The 18261-nt window shown below is 44.8% G+C and overlaps 1 protein-coding gene across 1 annotated transcript in view; it reads right to left on the bottom strand.

The window, feature by feature from the left end:
* Positions 1 to 938: 938 nt before the first annotated feature.
* The window catches only part of LOC121570229 (C-type mannose receptor 2), a 38654-nt gene continuing 21331 nt past the window's right edge, over positions 939 to 18261 (bottom strand). Inside the window, exons 8-29 of the mRNA XM_045210888.1 lie at positions 17685 to 17839; positions 17413 to 17517; positions 15559 to 15674; positions 15290 to 15438; positions 14724 to 14944; positions 14389 to 14534; positions 13884 to 13980; positions 13488 to 13617; positions 10206 to 10238; positions 9935 to 10101; positions 9514 to 9682; positions 9271 to 9413; positions 8908 to 9022; positions 8357 to 8523; positions 8033 to 8141; positions 7579 to 7817; positions 7185 to 7350; positions 6846 to 6995; positions 2560 to 2679; positions 2076 to 2255; positions 1310 to 1333; positions 939 to 1179 (exon numbers count right to left, since the gene is read on the bottom strand). Coding sequence (XP_045066823.1) covers positions 959 to 1179; positions 1310 to 1333; positions 2076 to 2255; positions 2560 to 2679; positions 6846 to 6995; positions 7185 to 7350; positions 7579 to 7817; positions 8033 to 8141; positions 8357 to 8523; positions 8908 to 9022; positions 9271 to 9413; positions 9514 to 9682; positions 9935 to 10101; positions 10206 to 10238; positions 13488 to 13617; positions 13884 to 13980; positions 14389 to 14534; positions 14724 to 14944; positions 15290 to 15438; positions 15559 to 15674; positions 17413 to 17517; positions 17685 to 17839 — 3122 coding nt within the window. The 3' untranslated portion in view covers positions 939 to 958. The remainder of the gene's footprint in view (positions 1180 to 1309; positions 1334 to 2075; positions 2256 to 2559; positions 2680 to 6845; positions 6996 to 7184; positions 7351 to 7578; positions 7818 to 8032; positions 8142 to 8356; positions 8524 to 8907; positions 9023 to 9270; positions 9414 to 9513; positions 9683 to 9934; positions 10102 to 10205; positions 10239 to 13487; positions 13618 to 13883; positions 13981 to 14388; positions 14535 to 14723; positions 14945 to 15289; positions 15439 to 15558; positions 15675 to 17412; positions 17518 to 17684; positions 17840 to 18261) is intronic.

The raw sequence follows: 18261 nt of genomic DNA, 5'->3' as shown, positions 1-18261 counted from the left end.
AGCCAAGCCAAGGGAAGGAAATGAAACAAAAACAATTGAAAAGTACCTTAGTAATAATGCATGAACAAAGGAGTGAATGCACTGTCCTTTGCTTAAAGTAACTGTCTAGTGAAAATCTCACTTTTAAAAGTTAATACTCTGTTAACTCATAACCAAATAATGTTGTTGACTTATCCTATACTCGTATTTGTGGTCAAAGCTTAAATTGGAGAAACCCCCCCACCTCAAACCTGTATCTCAAACAGACTGTTTAAAAAACGTGTTCACTGGCCAATCAGTGGTCTACTCGCATCAATATAATGACCGGTATACTCCCACACCATTCTGTTGTTGTGGTAGGCCCACACCATTCCACCACAGAAAAGCTGCTTTTTAAAATACTTCATTACCATTTTTTGGGAAGGAAAACTATTTCACTCATATTGTAATTCATTATAGGTCATATTTCATAGAAATCTGGAAACACTGGACAGTTACTTTAAGTAATAAATGTTGACTCTTCTCATGATGGTGGTAGAAAGTGCTAAAACAAACCCTCTAAAACCCTCTAGAACGTTACATACTGAGATATAATGGGGGTCATACCCTTATCTTCCCCATCACACTGTACCAAGACAAAAAAACGGTATCAGTCTGTATCAATGTCAAATCTCAGGCTCCCCCCTCTCTCTCTCTCCTACTGTATGTGCGGTTGTGGTGTACAGGCCAGGGACTCTAAAATCGTCACTGTAAAATCACTGTCCTCTTCTCTTCCACACTGAAGTAAGTATTGCTTTCCAACCAGCCTCTGCTGACGTGTCAGTTAGAACAGAAGGGAGGGAGGGAGGGCAGGGGACGGGCAACAACAGAAGCTTCACCACAACAACCAGAATTTGAAGAAGGATTCACTACAGCTGCACTGGTTTTGACAAAAAACACACAAACAAACCAAAAGGGGGGGGGGTCCTGGTTGGCTGTGCTACTCCGGCTGCTCGTTGAGCTCCATGTCAGACACCAGGATGTTCTTCTCGGCCTGTTCGGAGGGGTTGGAGTTGGTGCGGCTGTAGCGCGCCCCCTCGTAAGAGCCCAGGGAGCCCGCCTGGCGCCGGCGGTACAGGTAGATCATGCCCACGATGAGGATCACCAACACCAGGCCTGTCACCATGATCACGATCAGAGTGGGCAGGTGGTCCTCTTCAGCTGAAACAGACAGGGAGAGAGGGGGAGAGAGAGAATGACTATTTTTTTTACAGATTAGCATTACAGATTTAAACAAATCTAACATTTCATGACTTGAACAAACAACATAGGATATCCTATCCATACTTACAGACTACTGCCGAAGCCTCAGGACCTGCAACGAAAAAGATAACATTTGAGTTGTGTTGTCAGTTCAGAGATTGCTGTTGGCAGTTTTAAATGAAGCACAGTAAGTGGTCATACATCTTTGCTATCACTATTGTGAGAGATTTATTATGTTTATAATTGATGGGATGACTAACTTAGAAAGAATGCATTCTTGACTGGGCTAATGTAGGTTGTGACACCTGGCAGGCTGTGATTGATGTGAAGAGCTGTTTTAGGGGGTAAAGGGAGATAGGGATTTGTGTCTCCAGATGCTGGAATATACTGGTTCTTTGTGATCTGTGAACCTTCCTTGGACGTAGGAATGGTGTCTAAGGGAGCTGGCTCTTCTTACTATGACAGGTTGTTATGATATGGACATATGCCTGGTAACAGAGATGCATCAACGGATTGACTGAGTAAGTCTAAACCACGCTCAAGTCTCTACTCTAATTGGTCAGCAGAGAGGTGGGAAACTCCCTCTGTCAGAGTATTTGAGCAAGAACCCAGAACAATGGGTTAGTTCTCTGAAGTGCCCTGCGAGGTGTTTCAGAGAGCCCATATATACGAAACATCATATTTACCATTGAAGGTTTTTGCATTAATTAAAATAACTAGTATATCTTAGAAGTCGTGTTGACCTCTTTTGTTCCTAATACCAGATTTGAATTGACGCGACTTTGACACTATGTACATGTAGGACATTGTCCATATTGTTATTTGTCTGTGCTACAGTGTGAGGCCTTCCTTACTGCGTGGCCGTTTGCAGATGACTCCGTGCGTGCGGTTCTTGCAGGAGCCTGGTTTCCACAGGCCAGTGTTGCTCTGGATCCAGAAGCAGGTGTTGGGAAACAGCATGCTCAGGTTGGTGCCCTGCACCTCCCAGTTAGTGAACTTCACCTCTGCACTCTCAGACCACATCAGACTGCTCCCTGCAGGACAACACCAGGAACAACACACACACAAACACACACTGATGTTCACACAGTATGGCCATGCCTGTCTGAAGAATACCTTGAAATAGCCCTGGAATACCCTATTGCAAAAAGGTGGGTACAAATCATGTATGTTAATATATGAATGAGTATATGACTAGCATATGTCACTCTGATATTTGACTCTTCTTACATAACACATTAGATTATATGACCTTACAGTACATGATCTTTACATGTTTTTAACAGTAAGAATCATCTGTGTATACTTTCACTGTGTACTACCTGAGGAGTTCCTTACCTTTGGAGTTAAAGGTCATACCCAGCCAGGCTCCGTGGGCCTGCTCCTGGTAGCTCTGGATGTGCTCCCATACAAAGCCATTCTCTGTTTCATCCAGGACCGACAGCAGCTGGGCACCCACTGGGGGGGAGAGAGGGGGGCATAGAGAGAGAGAGAGAGAGAGAGAGAGAGAGAGAGAGAGAGAGAGAGAGAGAGAGAGAGAGAGAGAGAGAGAGAGAGAGAGAGAGAGAGAGAGAGAGAGAGAGAGAGAGAGAGAGAGAGAGAGAGAGAGAGAGAGAGAGAGAGAGAGAGAGAGAGAGAGAGAGAGAGAGAGAGAGAGAGAGAGAGAGAGAGAGAGAGAGAGAGAGAGAGAGAGAGAGAGAGAGAGAGAGAGAGAGAGAGAGAGAGAGAGAGAGAGAGAGAGAGAGAGAGAGAGAGAGAGAGAGAGAGAGAGAGAGAGAGAGAGAGAGAGAGAGAGAGAGAGAGAGAGAGAGAGAGAGAGAGAGAGAGAGAGAGAGAGAGAGAGAGAGAGAGAGAGAGAGAGAGAGAGAGAGAGAGAGAGAGAGAGAGAGAGAGAAGGTCAGATAACCATCTTGAGATAATTAAATGCGGTCAGAGAAGAGTTGACAGACAGAGGGAGGTGTGAAACAGAGAAAGAGAGGGATGATGAGAAGGAAAATGAAAGCGAGAAATCAGGAGATAATAAAGCGAGTGCATTTCAATAAAAGCTCAATGAATCACAGCTAATTTAGACTTATTGACATATTTGGTCATGATGTCAGTGCTGAGCGCTGAAAGCTCTCTCCATGACAACAGCGATTGAGTGGAGAGAGGAAGCTACTCTTCCTGGGGTCCAGCAAAATTAAGGCAGTTATACAATTTAAAAAACATTACAATATATTCATAACAAATTTCACAACACACTAAGTGTGTGCCCTCAGGCCCCTACTCCACTACGACATATCTACAACACAAAATCCATGTGTACGTGTGTGTATAGTGCATATGTTATCGTGTGTGTAGCATGTGTCTGTGCCTATGTGTGTGTTGTTTCACAGTCCTCGCTGTTCCATAAGGTGCATTTGTATCTGTTTTTTAAATCTGATTCTACTGCTTGCATCAGTTACCTGATGTGGAATAGAGTTCCATTTGGTCATAGCTCTACGTAGTACTGTGTGCCTCCTATAGTCTGTTCTGGACTTGGGGACTGTGAAGAGACCTCTGGTGGCATGTCTTGTGGGGTATGCATGGTTGTCTGAGCTCTGTGCTAGTCGTTTAAATAGACAGCTCGGTGCATTCAACATGTCAGTACCTCTCACAAATACAAGTAGTGATGAAGTCAATCTCTCCTCCACTTTGAGCCATATTATTAATGTTTGCTCTCTGTGTACGTCCAAGGGCCAGCCGTGCTGCCCTGTTCTGAGCCAATTGCAATTTTCCCAAGTCCCTCTTTGTGGCACCTGACCACACGACTGAACAGTAGTCCAGGTGCGACAAAACTAGAGCCTGTAGGACCTGCCTTGTTGATAGTGCTGTTAAGAAGGTAGAGCAGGGCTTTATTATGGACAGACTTCTCTCCATATTAGCTACTGTTGTATCAATATATTTCGACCATGACAGTTTACAATCCATGGTTACTCCCAGCAGTTTAGTCACCTCAACTTGCTCAATTTCCACATTATTTATTACAAGATATAGTTGAGGTTTAGGGTTTAGTGAATGATTTGTCCCAAATTCAATGCTTTTAGTTTTTGAAATATTTAGGACTAACTTATTCCTTGCCACCCATTCTGAAACTAACTACAGCACATTGTTAATTGTTGCAGTCATTTCAGTCGCTGTAATAGCTGACGTGTATAGTGTTGAGTCATCCGCATACATAGACACACTGGCTTTACTCAAAGCCAGTGGCATGTCGTTAGTAAAGATTGAAAAAAGTAAGGGGCCTAGACAGCTGCCCTGGGGAATTCCTGATTCTACCTGGATTATGTTGGAGAGGCTTCCATTAAATAACACCCTCTGTGTTCTGTTAGACAGGTAACTCTTTATCCACAATATAGCAGGGGATGTAAAGCCATAACACATATGTTTTTCCAGCAGCAGACTATGATCGATAATGTCAAAAGCCACACTGAAGTCTAACAAAACAGCCCCCACAATGTTTTTATCATTAATTTCTCTCAGCCAATCATCAGTCATTTGTGTAAGTGCTGTGCTTGTTGAATGTCCTTCCCTATAAGCGTGCTGAAAGAACGTTGTCAATTTGTTTACTGTAAAATAGCATTGTATCTGGTCAAACACCATTTCTTCCTAAACTTGACTAAGGGTTGGTAACAGGCTGATTGGAATGACTTTTGCTTCCCTCTAGGCCTGAGGGCACACACTTTCTATTAGGCTTACATTGAAGATATGGCAAATAGGAGTGGCAATATCGTCCACTATTTTCCTCAGTAATTTTCCATCCAAGTTGTCAGACCCTGGTGGCTTGTCATTGTTGATAGACACCTCTTCCACACTCACTTTACAGAATTCAAAATTACAATTCTTGTCTTTCATAATTTGGTCAGATATACTTGGATGTGTAGTGTTAGTGTTTGTTGCTGGCATGTCATGCCTACATTTTCTAATCTTGCCAATGAAAAAATCATTAAAGTAGTTGGCAATATCAGTCGGTTTTATGATGAATGAGACATCTGATTCAATGAATGATGGAGCTGAGTTTGCCTTTTTTCCCAAAATGTCATTGAAGGTGCTCCATAGCTTTTTACTATCATTCTTTTTGTATCATTTATCTTTGTTTTATTGTGTAGTTTCTTCTTCTTTTTATTCAGTTTAGTCACATGATTTCTCAATTTGCAGTACGTTTGCCAATCGGTTGTGCAGCCTGACTTATTTGACATTCCTTTTGCCTCATCCCTCTCAACCATACAATTTTTCAATTCCTCATCAATCCACAGGGATTTAACAGTTTTTACAGTCATTTTCTTAATGGGTGCAAGCTTATTAGTAACTGGGATAATCAATTTCATAAATGTGTCAAATGCAACGTCTGTTTGCTCCTCATTACACACCACGGACCAACAAATATTCATTACATCAACAACATAGGAGTCACTACAAAACGTATTGTTTGACCTCTTATACACTATATTAGGCCCAGCCTTTGGAACTTTGGTTTTCCTAGATATGGCTACTATATTGTGATCACTACATCCGCTGGATCTGGATACTGCTTTCAAGCACACTTCTGCAGCATTAGTAAAGATGTGATCAATATATGTTGATGATTTCATTCCTGTGTTGTTTGTAACTACCCTGGTAGGTTGACTGATAACCTGAACCAGGTTGCAGGCACTGGTTACAGTTTGAAGCTTTTTCTTGAGGGAAGGAGTAGGAGTAGGCACAGCGGCCGCACACACAGGTACCCCTAGCGACGAAGGTGCAGGAAGATCAGGCTCCAGGGCGGCGAAACTATTTGTTGTTTGTATCCGCTCCGGGCCTCTCATTGGGAGTATAGACTGCTTTGCGGGAGGCCGCTGTCTTTGGCTTCCATGGCTCGTGACATGCGACCATCGTTGATTGCCATGCTCCTCTTGCTGTGCTCCTTCGACTCCGCTATCAGATGGGGGAGGAGAGGCAGGAGATGGCTCCCCTGGCAAACGAACTCCGGGCAACACCGGCCAGTCGAATAACGACAAACGACAAGGCGGAGATGCATCCAACAAGTGTGAACGCTGTCCAGCCACCGGCGTAGAAAAGGTAAACATTCCACTCTGCGTTTCCCCCAGTTTCTTACGTAGGTTGGCGACCTGCGTGATCAAGGAAGCCACCTCAAGCCTATAATCCATGGCAAGCAAACAATAGCCACATTGGAACTCTGAGTGATCCAGTTTGTCCCGAAACAAAGCGTAGTAGATACAGCTCCTACAGCGCTTGAACCGTTCATTTACTTCTCCAGACAAAGAGGGCTCCATTGGAAAACTCATCTGGAACTAACTTTGTTAGCTTGATGGCTAGCAACTTAGCTAGGTTAGCGGCTCTTTCAAGCAGTTAAGCGGGATTCCGGGACAAGAAATAGCGGTCCTAGCTGTTAAAAGCTAACCGAATCCACTGTTGTGCGTCCCAAATGGCATCCTATTCTCTATAGGGCTCTGATCAAAAGTAGTGTACTACATAGGGAATAGGGTGCCATTTGGGACACACACGATGTGCACGTATAGTGTCATGTATAGAGACTAAGGAGTGTCTGGCTGACTAAGGGCATGTCTGGACTGTGTGATTGGCAGGTGACAGAGTGTTCTCCTTACCCTTCCTGCAGGAGGAGTGGGCGTCGGTCTGCAGCCGTAGGTTCTGCAGGTTGAAGGAGTAGCAGTGGTTCCTGAAGGGCACCCAGGCCCAGTCGCCCAGAGAGTGAGGGCACTGTCCTGGGTAACTCCACTGGTGCACCACAGCCTCCTCTGGTGGAGAGAGATAGAGAGAGAGAGAGCAGGACAGGGCTTACACATATACTGCATTATCCTATTGATAAAACACACACACAAACATGCACACATACACGGATGCACAAATACACACACACACACACACACACACACACACACACACACACACACACACACACACAACACACACACACACACCCACACCTGTATTAATCTGACAGATGGCAGCATCCAGTTTAGCGTCACAGGGGGTCATAGTCCACTGCCCCACCGTGGTCATGTGACCACATCCAGACAGTTTATTAGGCTCCCCATCCCGCCAGGCAGTGTAAGTCAGGTCCTCCTCGCCCAACCAGCTGAAGCTCCGCCCCTGAGTGTGGAACAGAGGAGGAGTTAATCATAATATTCTGACTCCAAGTCTTACCTCATTGGCCAATCTAGTTAAATCAATCTTTGAAGATCTGATTATATCAATGTAATATTTTAGTGTTACAATTATCTCACCCTACATTTTACCATGTTGTTGTATCAAAACAAACCAATAAAGATCTCGTAAATGTGCATAACTCCTCCTAGCTTGTCATGTCCAGGGCCTCACCCCAGAGTTGTAAAGGCCGATCCATGCTGGGAGGTGTAGGCTGTTCATCAGCAGGGTGAGGTAAGCCTGTTGGTAGGGGTCTCTCACTGAAGCCAACGTCCCGTTCAGAGACTCGCACACATGCAGCGCCCCTGTCCAGTCCAGACGCTTCTTCACTACGCGGTACGACACCCCACCCAGCTCCAGGGCTCCCGACAGGGAGGATGGCAGGAGGGCAGGGCCAGAGGGCAGAGCTGGGTCTAAGGAGACAAAGTTATATCAGCATATAAAGGAAACTGTTTCTGCTGACTGATATAAACACAACTGTTTAATATATCAGGTATGTGTTTCAGTAGGTACAGTACCATGTAACAGATTCACACAGGAATGCTTGTCTACTACACCATTCACTGGTTAGTTATGTTATGCACTGTTGCATTGCGAGTAGCTGTGCAGTTTGGAGTTGTGACTGTACCTTGTTTCTTCTGGCAGATGTAGCCATGTTTCTCCATCTCACAGGCCCGGGACGCCCACATGCCAGTATTCTTTGTTGGGTTCCCATGGATCATCACCACACAGTTACCCTGTCAGGTGTCAATGATGTCATCAACAATGGACATGACAAAGACTGGACCACAGACCAAGTGTGTGTCCCAAATGGCACCATATTCCATATATAGTGCACTACTTTCGACTAGTGAACTGGTTCTAAAGTAGTGCACTATGTAGGGAATAGGGTTCCATTTGGGATGCAAGACTGGATTAATACAGAAACAGATGAGACCAGGGTGGTATGTACCGGAGTCTTGTTGTGGAGTGGTCCACTGTTGTCCAGGGGTTCTCCAGAGGCCCAGTTGGTGTAGCTGAGGAGTCCAGGATGAGCCCACTGGAAGTGGCCTTTAGAGTCAGACGTCAGCCCCACCCACAGGTCAAAACTCACGTTGGACAGCAGAGTGGTGACAAAGGCTGTGGGAGACAGCATGCATGATGTTATTCAGTGCTTCCCAAACTTTTTCACTCATGCCCCCCTTTCATCATTGGGGAACTGGACATGTCTGACAAGTTATAAAAAGCTCTCTAAGGTCTGCAATGACTGACATGACAAGAGCAAAACTGATGATGCACTACCCAATTTCGAAAATTGGGTAATGCATTCTACTATTACAACTTTCAAGAAGAAGTTGAAAGCCTGACTGAGTTCCTTAAAAAGTAAGTTATTGCGTATGTTCATCTCACCCGACAGTTTGGGAACCACTGATGTTTTTGATGGTGTATGTGTGTGTGTGCCCTTGTGTGTGTGTGTGAAACCGTGCGTGTGTTTGTTTGTGCGTCAGTTGAGAATAAAACTACCTTGCTCTACGTGATTGGGCACCACAGCCAAGGCTCCTCCCTGTGACTCACACATGAGCCTGGCTCCTGACCATGTGGCCCTCCGGGTCTGCTCATGACCAAACACCTTATAACACTACACACACACAAACAGGAAGGTGAGAGGTCAGGTCAGGAAGGACAATCATGCTCTCACACTTAACATAACCCAGGAGAAACCAGTACCTCAGGTGAGAGGTCAGTTTGAGATCTAACGTGAGATCTGATCACAACTGAGTGGCTAAAATGGAAGATCAAATCATAACATATCACAGTTATGTCACATTCATATAACTTTCACATCTTTATCAGTACAGTATGAACTACATAACCCAGGAGCCCTACCTTGTGCAGGAAATGGGCCCAGCCATCGGGGCAACCCGCGGGGGGCAGGGTGGTGGAGGGTGTGGGTGGGATGGTGCCTGTGACATTCACTCTCTTACAGATGTAGGGCAGGTCTGAGTGGCATTTCTGATCTGCCCACTCCGCTGTAGAACGTTTTAGAATGAAAGATGAAATGTTGTTTAAAAAAAACACACAAAATATGCTATTTACGAGACAAACTGTACAGCATCCCAGAATCCTCACCTTTGCTGACTGACATGTGGACACATTTGCGGTCACGGCTGAGTGGGTGTGGCCTGCCGAAAGCCCAGGACACATAGTTGAGCACAGAGTGGTCTGACCAGCGGAAACGGCCATCGTTCTCATACGTATGAAGCCCCACCCACCAGTGGTCCCCCTCTACCTTGGTCATCTGCAGGTGAGAGAGAAAACACACATGACCTCCAGTGACATGCAGTGATGTACAGTACAGCACAGACTATTGGCTTGGATAAAACAGCACATGTCCATCCATGTGGTGGTTGATGGTTGGTACCTTTTGTAGAGTTATGAAAGTGCCCATGTGGATGTTTAATTCTGTCATGTTCTTCATGAACATGAAGCAGTTATAAAAGGGTTATAACGTTTTTTTTAAATAAAGGGTTATAAAGGTTATGTGGGGCACCTTGTGCAGTGTGTTGGCCAGGAAAACCTCCTCTGCAGAAGAGTGGATGGAAGCCAGAGAAGCATTGAGCCAGGAACAGATCCTCTGGGCTTGGTCCCACGTAGACCGGAGGTCAAAGAACTTATACTCTGCCTCCTGGAAGCCCACCCACTCACTGCGAGTGGGGGCTGGGGGGAGGAGAACGAGGGGAAGCAAAGAAGGAGAAGGTGCTAGTTGGGTTATGATGGGAGACTATACAAATAACAGAGACAATGAGAGGAGTGTGGTTTACCTTCAGTGGGGTTTGGATCCTTATCAACTTTTCCTGAAAACACAAAACACCAAAGTGGTCTGAATTCATAATTGATAACAAATTCATAACTCTAGTGCTGAGTGATTAGTGCTTTTTGAGGTCGGTTCGGTTTCGGGTCGATTATTCTTTTCAACAGAAAAAGCATTATGAAATAACTACAATGATGTTAGAGCTTTTTAATGGAAATTCCAAAACCAAAAATAGTGAACATTCAATTGCCAAAACATTGAAAATATTCCATTGTCTCTGTCAGGTACACATTGGGTAGACATCAACAGAAAAATGAAATGACTATGAAATAATACAATATTTCAGGTGTGTATATTACTTAATTAATGACTTTATTATTTCCCATACTGTACTGTCTTTAGTCATCCTATTTAGCTAGGCTAGCCTGCCTAAGTATGCTGCAGAGCTGTCTGACAAAATCATTTTACTAGTTGTTCAAAGTAGATAAGGCATACTTCACAAACTGTTTCTGTCCCTCCTGTTGTTGTGTTGTGTACATTCCTCTCTCATGAGGTCTATGCAGTCTGTGTGTATCCAACCTAACGTAGCAGGCGTAAAAGTGTATCCGTCCAGAGATCTGTATATAATGAAGTGATGCTTATGTCTCCGCCCTAATAATGGGAGTCGTTGTCCCAAAGGCGGGAAGGCAGGCGACAAGCTTAGGTCCAAAATAAGCCCATAGAAACGCATTGGGTTTATTTTGAGCTTATTTTGGACCGATTTTGTCGAGACTGAAACCTCTCGCTTTGCCTCTTCCTCTCTGACCTGTCTCTATCTGAGCCTGAAAAAACTGGTGCAATTGATTATGGTCATTGTAGTTAATTACAAATGTTTTTGCGCTGAATTAGGTTGAATATGTGGCTCGTTTCAGGAAACTAGGCATATGTCGCGTGTCACTAATTTATTTGAAGGCATTTGAATGTAAACATAAATGTTTTTATCAAAATGAGTTTTTTGGCAGAAATGCCTTCTGGAACATCTGAAACTTCATATGACTTAATAACAAACTTGCATGCCATCTGTAAATATGAATACAATTGTTAAATTACGAGCCTAGTTGCTTTAGCCATGGAAAAAGACAGGAACTTTCCCGCTAGCCATGATTGGCTGAGATAATGGATGGGCTGGACATGCCGAGAGATGAGTTCGGATTGGTCTGCCATGTAGCAAGCTTCTGTCTATAACATGAGCTGCTCAGTATGTGTAGGTAATCCTTTCTAACGCGGCTTTTTTAAAAGATATCACGAAGAGCTGCAAAAGTGTTGCTAATGCTCTCCACTTTCTGGAGGCCGAGTCTTGAAATCAGAGGAATGTCCGGTGGAAGCAGAGTATGATAGCTAAGGAGATGAAGAACATTCTGGCGTTTGATTGCAAATATGCAGAGGGTGTCGAAAAGAGAACACACAGAAGGCTGTTGTAAAAAACACCTGTCTCCGGATTACATCTTCAAACTAAGGGCAACCATGGCATCCGTGGCAGAGAGGGAGAAGCGTTCATCCATATATATGGGTAAGAGAGTCTAGCTAGCTACATTTTCAGATATTATGCGTTTCTGTCAGAAAGTCGTTTTCATAGCAAGTTAAAGTGTACTGTTAGCTAGCTAGCTAATGTTAGCTGGATGGCTCGTTAGCTAACGTTACATGTATGATCTGTGTAGTAATATTATTCGTATCTCAGAGCCATTTGCATTGCTAGTTATAGCCTAATGTTAGCTAGCTAGCTAACATTGAACCTAGCTGGTTAGCATTAGCTACCTGCAGATTCATGCAGGGTAGTAACATTATGAGTTGGGATTATGGTTCATTGTTTAAATAGCTAGCTAGATGTCTAAACAAAAGACTCCACTATGCAAGTAACCATTTCACTGTACCATTTACCCTTTCTGTATCCTGTGCATGTGACAATAAACGTAGATTATATTTGATATAGTGCGTGTATACCAGAGACGGTAATGTGAGAACAACATGACCTGCACCAAAGTCAAATTAGGATATAACGTTAGGCCAACGAGACAGTGTCCAAGTTCAAAAATTCTCAGGTAGAATACCCTGCTTTTATTTCATCACACTCACAACCGTAAGCTATTTTCTGTCATTAGCTCACCATTAACTTGTAAAGAATTATCTTGTTGTGAGTTTATTTTCCTGTAATAATAAATACAAATTAGCTCAAGTTTAGACGTTGTCAGCTACTGTATATGATATGGTCATTATTTGAACTGGCTAGCCAGCTAACTTAAAGTTAGCTGGCTAGCTAACAAGCTAGAAACTAACCAAAACATTGTTTAGAAAGTTGCTTTTATTTGCCTGGTTTGCTAGATTGACATATACAAAATTTACTTTTAAACGGATGCGTTTATTGGTGTTTAAATACACCAGTTATGCTATTTTGGACCACCAGGCTGCTGATGTCATGCAGCCTGTCATTTTTGTGCTTATACTTTTTCATAACGACAAGTTTGATGTCGGAAGACAATAGAATGTTCATGATGTCACTGCGACAACTGTCTACAGACATGTCGATAGACGTAGTATATACCCGCCTTTAGTCTTGAAATCTTTGGTTGTTTAGTACACTACCGTCCTCACTCTATTTAGCACATGGCCTCACATGTGAATCCTTAAAGAGATGGGTGGGGCTAAGGCTTAAGAGGGTGTGAACGATGCTGAATGGGTGTAGACAAAGAAGAGCTCTCCAGTAGGTGTACCAAAACATTCAAGGGCCATTTTCTCAAAAGTGGTGTTACAAGTTTATCAACTTCCAAAGCAGAATTACTGTCCCATTGTTCCTCAACTGTATTGTATGATATACAATTTTCTAGCTCTGAGTCTCTACTTTTATCCAATGTAAAAAACACAATTTCAAATGTTGTTACATAAGACCAAATCGAGCCGATCGGTCACATATTTGCTTAATGAAAACTACAACTCCCTTCAGCCCAACATCCCACATAGTTATTGTCTGTATATCTCTCCTGTATTATTTGATTTCTCTCTAGAGAAATGGCGCATTGGGCTCCCAAAAAACCCCGAACTAAATGGAATTCAAGTAATTGAACCGATGTCGGACAATTAGTTGTTTAATAACTGAGATTTTTTACTACATAACACAGAATTGAATATTCAAAATGAAAGCTTTCAGGCAATAACAAGGGCCCCTTGTGTCAGTGTCTCCATTGTGTCTGTATACAGCAGTAGCACTGCTTTGTGACTGTATCTGTGTCTATGTGTGGTTCTGTTGTCTTGCTGTTACCTTTGGGGATCTTGCAGATCCAGTCCAGTTCAGAGTCACAGCGCATGGCCAGCCAGGTCATGGTGCCCAGGTCTGCTGCTGCACACTGACGGATGTCGTAGTAGTAACGCCCAAAGTTCTGGTACGTATACTGACATACAGAGGAAGATGGGTTGAGATGTTACAAAAGTAGCTACAAAGTAGGTAGCTATATATATAAGCTTTGAGCTACACGTATATGGTGCAAGAGGTTGTATGTTGTTGCAGCTGGGCTGTACCTATCAGTAAATTAAGGTTGCTGTGTTATGCTGGGTCAATAATAGATAGTGCTGTGGTTTGGCTGCTCTAATTAGTTCCATAGACATGCTGTGAAGTAATTCTGTGGCTGGATGACTGAATGGTGATGCTGTGACTCACGGCCAGTCCGTCGCTCCACTTCCAGCTACCGTTGTCCAAGGGGTTCCTGCGGTTCAGTCCGATCCAGAACCAGTGCTGCTCATGGTCCTCTGACTCCCTGTGGACCATCATCATCATCATCAACATCATCATTGTCATCACCATAAAAAATAATATATAATCTTTCGCTGTGCCCTTGAGCCAGGCACTTAACCCTAATTGCTCCAGCGGCGCTGTACAATGGCGACCCTGGCCGTGACCCCACTCCCTGCGGGTATCTCAGGGGGAGTTGGAATATGCAAAAAAACACATTTCCATTACACACTTGTGTGTAACAGGACAAATATAAACACCCCCAACAATTATAATCATCATCATCATTACCACCACATTCCCGCTTTCAATTACAAACCCATCCCATCCCCTTTTCAAATAACAACCACAATCTCCCTCCATCCAGTCTAGGCCCCGTAACAGAGTCCCATTCAAACAGCCCATGCATGATCAAGGTGGAGCGTCCACCCACCCAAAGGCTTCGTGTAGTATCTGCAGTATGAAGTGCTCCTCCTCTGGGCCACTGACACTCAGCAGGTTGGCTCCATGGTGTCTCTGACAGGCTAGGTGGGCCTGCAGCCAGCTCAGCTTCTGGTCCATCTGGGCCGAGTGGAACATCTGGGACACACACACATGCAGGCATGCAGGCAGACAGGCACGCACGCCCACACACACACACACAGACACAGGCACAGGAGCGTTAGAGGCAAATACATGGTATCTATATTGACTACACTAATACATATGCTTAAAATATATGGTGCATTCTGTGTAGTTATATCAAGCAGTGGTAAAGGTGTAGGATACCTTGTAGCAGTGGTGCAGCTTGCCGTTTGTCTTCCACCCGTTGGGGCAGGATCCAGTGAGGCTGGGGGTGGGCTGCGGGGCGGGGGGCTCAGGGCTGAGGGACGTGTCCTGATTCAGTCTACAGATGAACTTAGCCCGGGCCGACGCACAGTCCTTCACCTCCCATAGGCCTGTGGCGTAGCCCGTCTCCATGGTTACACAGCCCCCTTTGATGTTTCCTCCTGACAGAGGAGAGGGGGTGAGAGAGTGGTTCATGTTACGTAGTTGTATGAGTCTGGGACTGGGAGTAACTGACTGACTGACACACCAGTTAGGATGGTAGAGATCATAACAAAAGAGGGTCTTAAAAATGGTAAACAAATCACCTGATTAAGTCATTGACAATTTAGCCACAATAAATACTCAAGAGATAAGTGTTTATCTCAGATCTAGTTTGTGAGGGTTTAGACAGGGCTCTGGGCATATGGCATACAGTACAGACATGTACCCTGAAGACTAGTACATGACCAACATGTCCATCATGATAGCTATGTGGACAGATAGAGAGACAGAGGTCCATGTCCCACCTGGTTGGTCTCTGTTCCAGTTGGTATAGGCCACTTCATCCCCACTGAGCCAGTGGAATTTTCCGGGGCTGTTCTGGTCAAGCAGGGCTATCCAGAATGAATCCCCAGAACGACCAAACACCAGACTGTTGACAAATGCCTGCTCAAACCTACAACAACACACATGGACAAGGGTCAGTGGTCAGAGGTTACACTCAGTGTGTGTGTGTGTCTGTGTGTGCTTGCGTACGTGCATGAGTGTATGTACAGGTATGCATGTGTGTGTGTACCTATTGGTGATGGTGACGAGGGTAGCTCCGCTGCCAGCGCAGGCCTTCCTGCCATCCTCGAAGGTCACCTGCTCCTCTCCCACCCAGTAGCAGGCCGGACTGTGCCAACTCCAGCCCTGACGAGAGAGAGAGGTGGGGGAGAGAGAGGAGAAAGATTGAGTAGCATTTAAATAATAACTGTCCAAAGAGATCTATCTACATGTCCAAAGAGAACTATCTACATCCAGAGACTTGCATGAAAACACAACCAGATGAGATGGGAATGTACAAGCATAAAGTACTAAAAACAACATAGGTTAAGAACAAGTCTTGGCTCAGAGCTACACTCTCTCTCCACCCCCTCTCTCTCCTCTCAGTTCTTATCTGCAGACGTGTACAGACCGAGAGCACAGCCAACACACAAAAGGTCACAAGGGTTTGAGTGTGTAGTCGTGTACATGTGTGTGTTGAAGTGAGTGTGTATGTGAGAGAGGAAGAGAGAGGGAGAGTTAGTGAGTGACTGTGTGTGATTCAGTCCAACTTCAGGCTTTTGCTCAGCTGCACTTGGGAGGGAGGAAGAGACCTCAAAGACTTCCAGCTGCTGAGCCACGTTCCTCTATATTAGAATCATACTAGAGAAGCAGATGGGTATGTTATCTCTCTCTGTCGTTCTCTCCTGTCACATGACCCACAATGCAACACTCTCTGGGGATCTCTAGTGTTACAGTTCCCTGAGCCAATGAGCCAATGAGCTGTGGATCATATAGACCCTATTGTTCAGACAGAATCACTGAACCACAACCATTAAGTCAGCAACTTGGTTGTCTCATACTTTAACTTCAGATGTTGAGTTAACTCAAAAAGCGAGCATTCACTCAAACAACTCACACAATCCAGTCAACTCTACAGAGAAGTTCGCCAAGCAGGAACCAAGCTAACAGCAGTAAATTATTTGCCATGAGGCATTAGCTGGGCTATCCATCATGTCTAGTGAGGGAGTGAGGGAACACATAAACACTAAATTACTGAAACATCAGGATCAAACAGTAAAACCTCTGCCTGAGTAACTGTTTTTACCCTTTAAACAGGAGGAGAGGGTTGAAATATGGCAGGAGAGGACAGCACACAACCATGGGGGAAACTAGTTTAAGAAAAGAAGAGAATTACAGTCTGTGAAATTGTAGACAGAGAGAGAGAGAGAAAGAGAGAGAGATGGGTTTACCAGATGTGAGACCTGTGGATATGGTTCATTTGTGTGTGGGTAATTTTGTGAATGTGAACACATATTTGTGGGGTTGTCTGGGGGTAGGGTGTCTGGCTGACCTCCCTGGCCCTGAGGGAGTGATTCAGAGCAAATACAGACTGGGGTGGAGGGGTGGAGGAGTGGAGGTCAGAGGGCGGAGGGGAGGAGGGGTGGAAGATGGAGGGCAGAGGGCGAGGGGTGCCCAGGGAGGGGGGCAGGGTGTGAGGGGGTGCACTCAAATATTTACAATCTGCATTCAGAGTACCAGTGCTGACTGTCTGCATCTGGAGTTAGAACAGCGTGACGCTGTTAGAACTGTGAATAGAACCTTTCTAGACAGACAGAGAGAGGGAAAGAGACAGAGAGAAAGGGAAACACAGATAAAGGGAACGACAGATTAGAGAGAATAAGAAAGATAGATACAGGAGGGGAATAACAGATGGAATTGTTTGCCTTCAGCAAGCACACTAATGAGAGGGGGATTGAGAGGAAGGAGTGAGAAAGAGAGGGAGAGAGAAAGTAGTGACTGAGAGAGAGAGAGAGAGAGAGAGAGAGAGAGAGAGAGAGAGAGAGAGAGAGAGAGAGAGAGAGAGAACGAGAGAAAGAGAGAACGAGACTACAGTAAGTCTTACTGGTTTGCAGCCGTGGTCCTGTGCCTGTCCGTCAGTCTTCTGTGCTGCTTTCTTACAGATGGACGGCAGGGTCTGGTTACAGGGACTGTCATTCCAGCGGCCTTCCTGTACACACACACACACGCGCGCACACACACAAAGAAAGAGAGAGGACACAGCTGCTGAGTATAAACAACAGCTTTCTGGAGGGAGGCTTGCTGGCAGTGAGAACAGACAGCTGTGAGATGACGAAGGGTCCAGACTGTAGGGGTCAAAGGTCAAGGGTCACTCACGGGTCCCCAGATGGTGACACAGTCCTCTGGGGTGTTTTGGAAGTTGTTGGGCTCAAAGGGGTGCCAGTAAGTGAAGATGACGGGCGTGTGGTCTGTCCACTGGAAGTCCATCTGCATAGCCGTGTCATGGAGACCAATCCACAGCTCCTCCACATCTGACACACAGAGATAGGACGATAACTATCACAGAGCAGGGAGGAGGACACACTACAGCAATCACATTAGGACAGAAACAAGATGGGAGAAGCAGTGAGTGGATTGGAATATTATACACTCTTAGAAAAAAGGGTTCCAAAAGGGTTCTTTAGCTGTCCCCATAGGAGAATCCGTTTTGGTTCTAGGTACAACCTTTTTGGGTTCCATGTAGAGCCCTCCATGGAAAGGGTTCTACTTTGAACCCAAAAGGGATTTACTTGGAACTAAAAGGGTTCTTTCTACCTGGAACCAAAAAGGGTTCTTCAAAGGTTATTCCTATGAGGACAGCTGAAGAACCCTTTTAGGTTCTAGATAGCACCTTTTTTTCTAAGCGTGTAGGTAGGGTGTAACTACAGTATGCCAAACCCTATCTTTACAGTGT

Source organism: Coregonus clupeaformis, chromosome 35 (genome assembly GCF_020615455.1).
Source record: "Coregonus clupeaformis isolate EN_2021a chromosome 35, ASM2061545v1, whole genome shotgun sequence".
Taxonomy (NCBI): domain Eukaryota; kingdom Metazoa; phylum Chordata; class Actinopteri; order Salmoniformes; family Salmonidae; genus Coregonus; species Coregonus clupeaformis.
The sequence above is the reverse complement of the archived record's forward strand: the minus strand, read 5'-3'. Positions and strand labels throughout refer to the sequence as shown.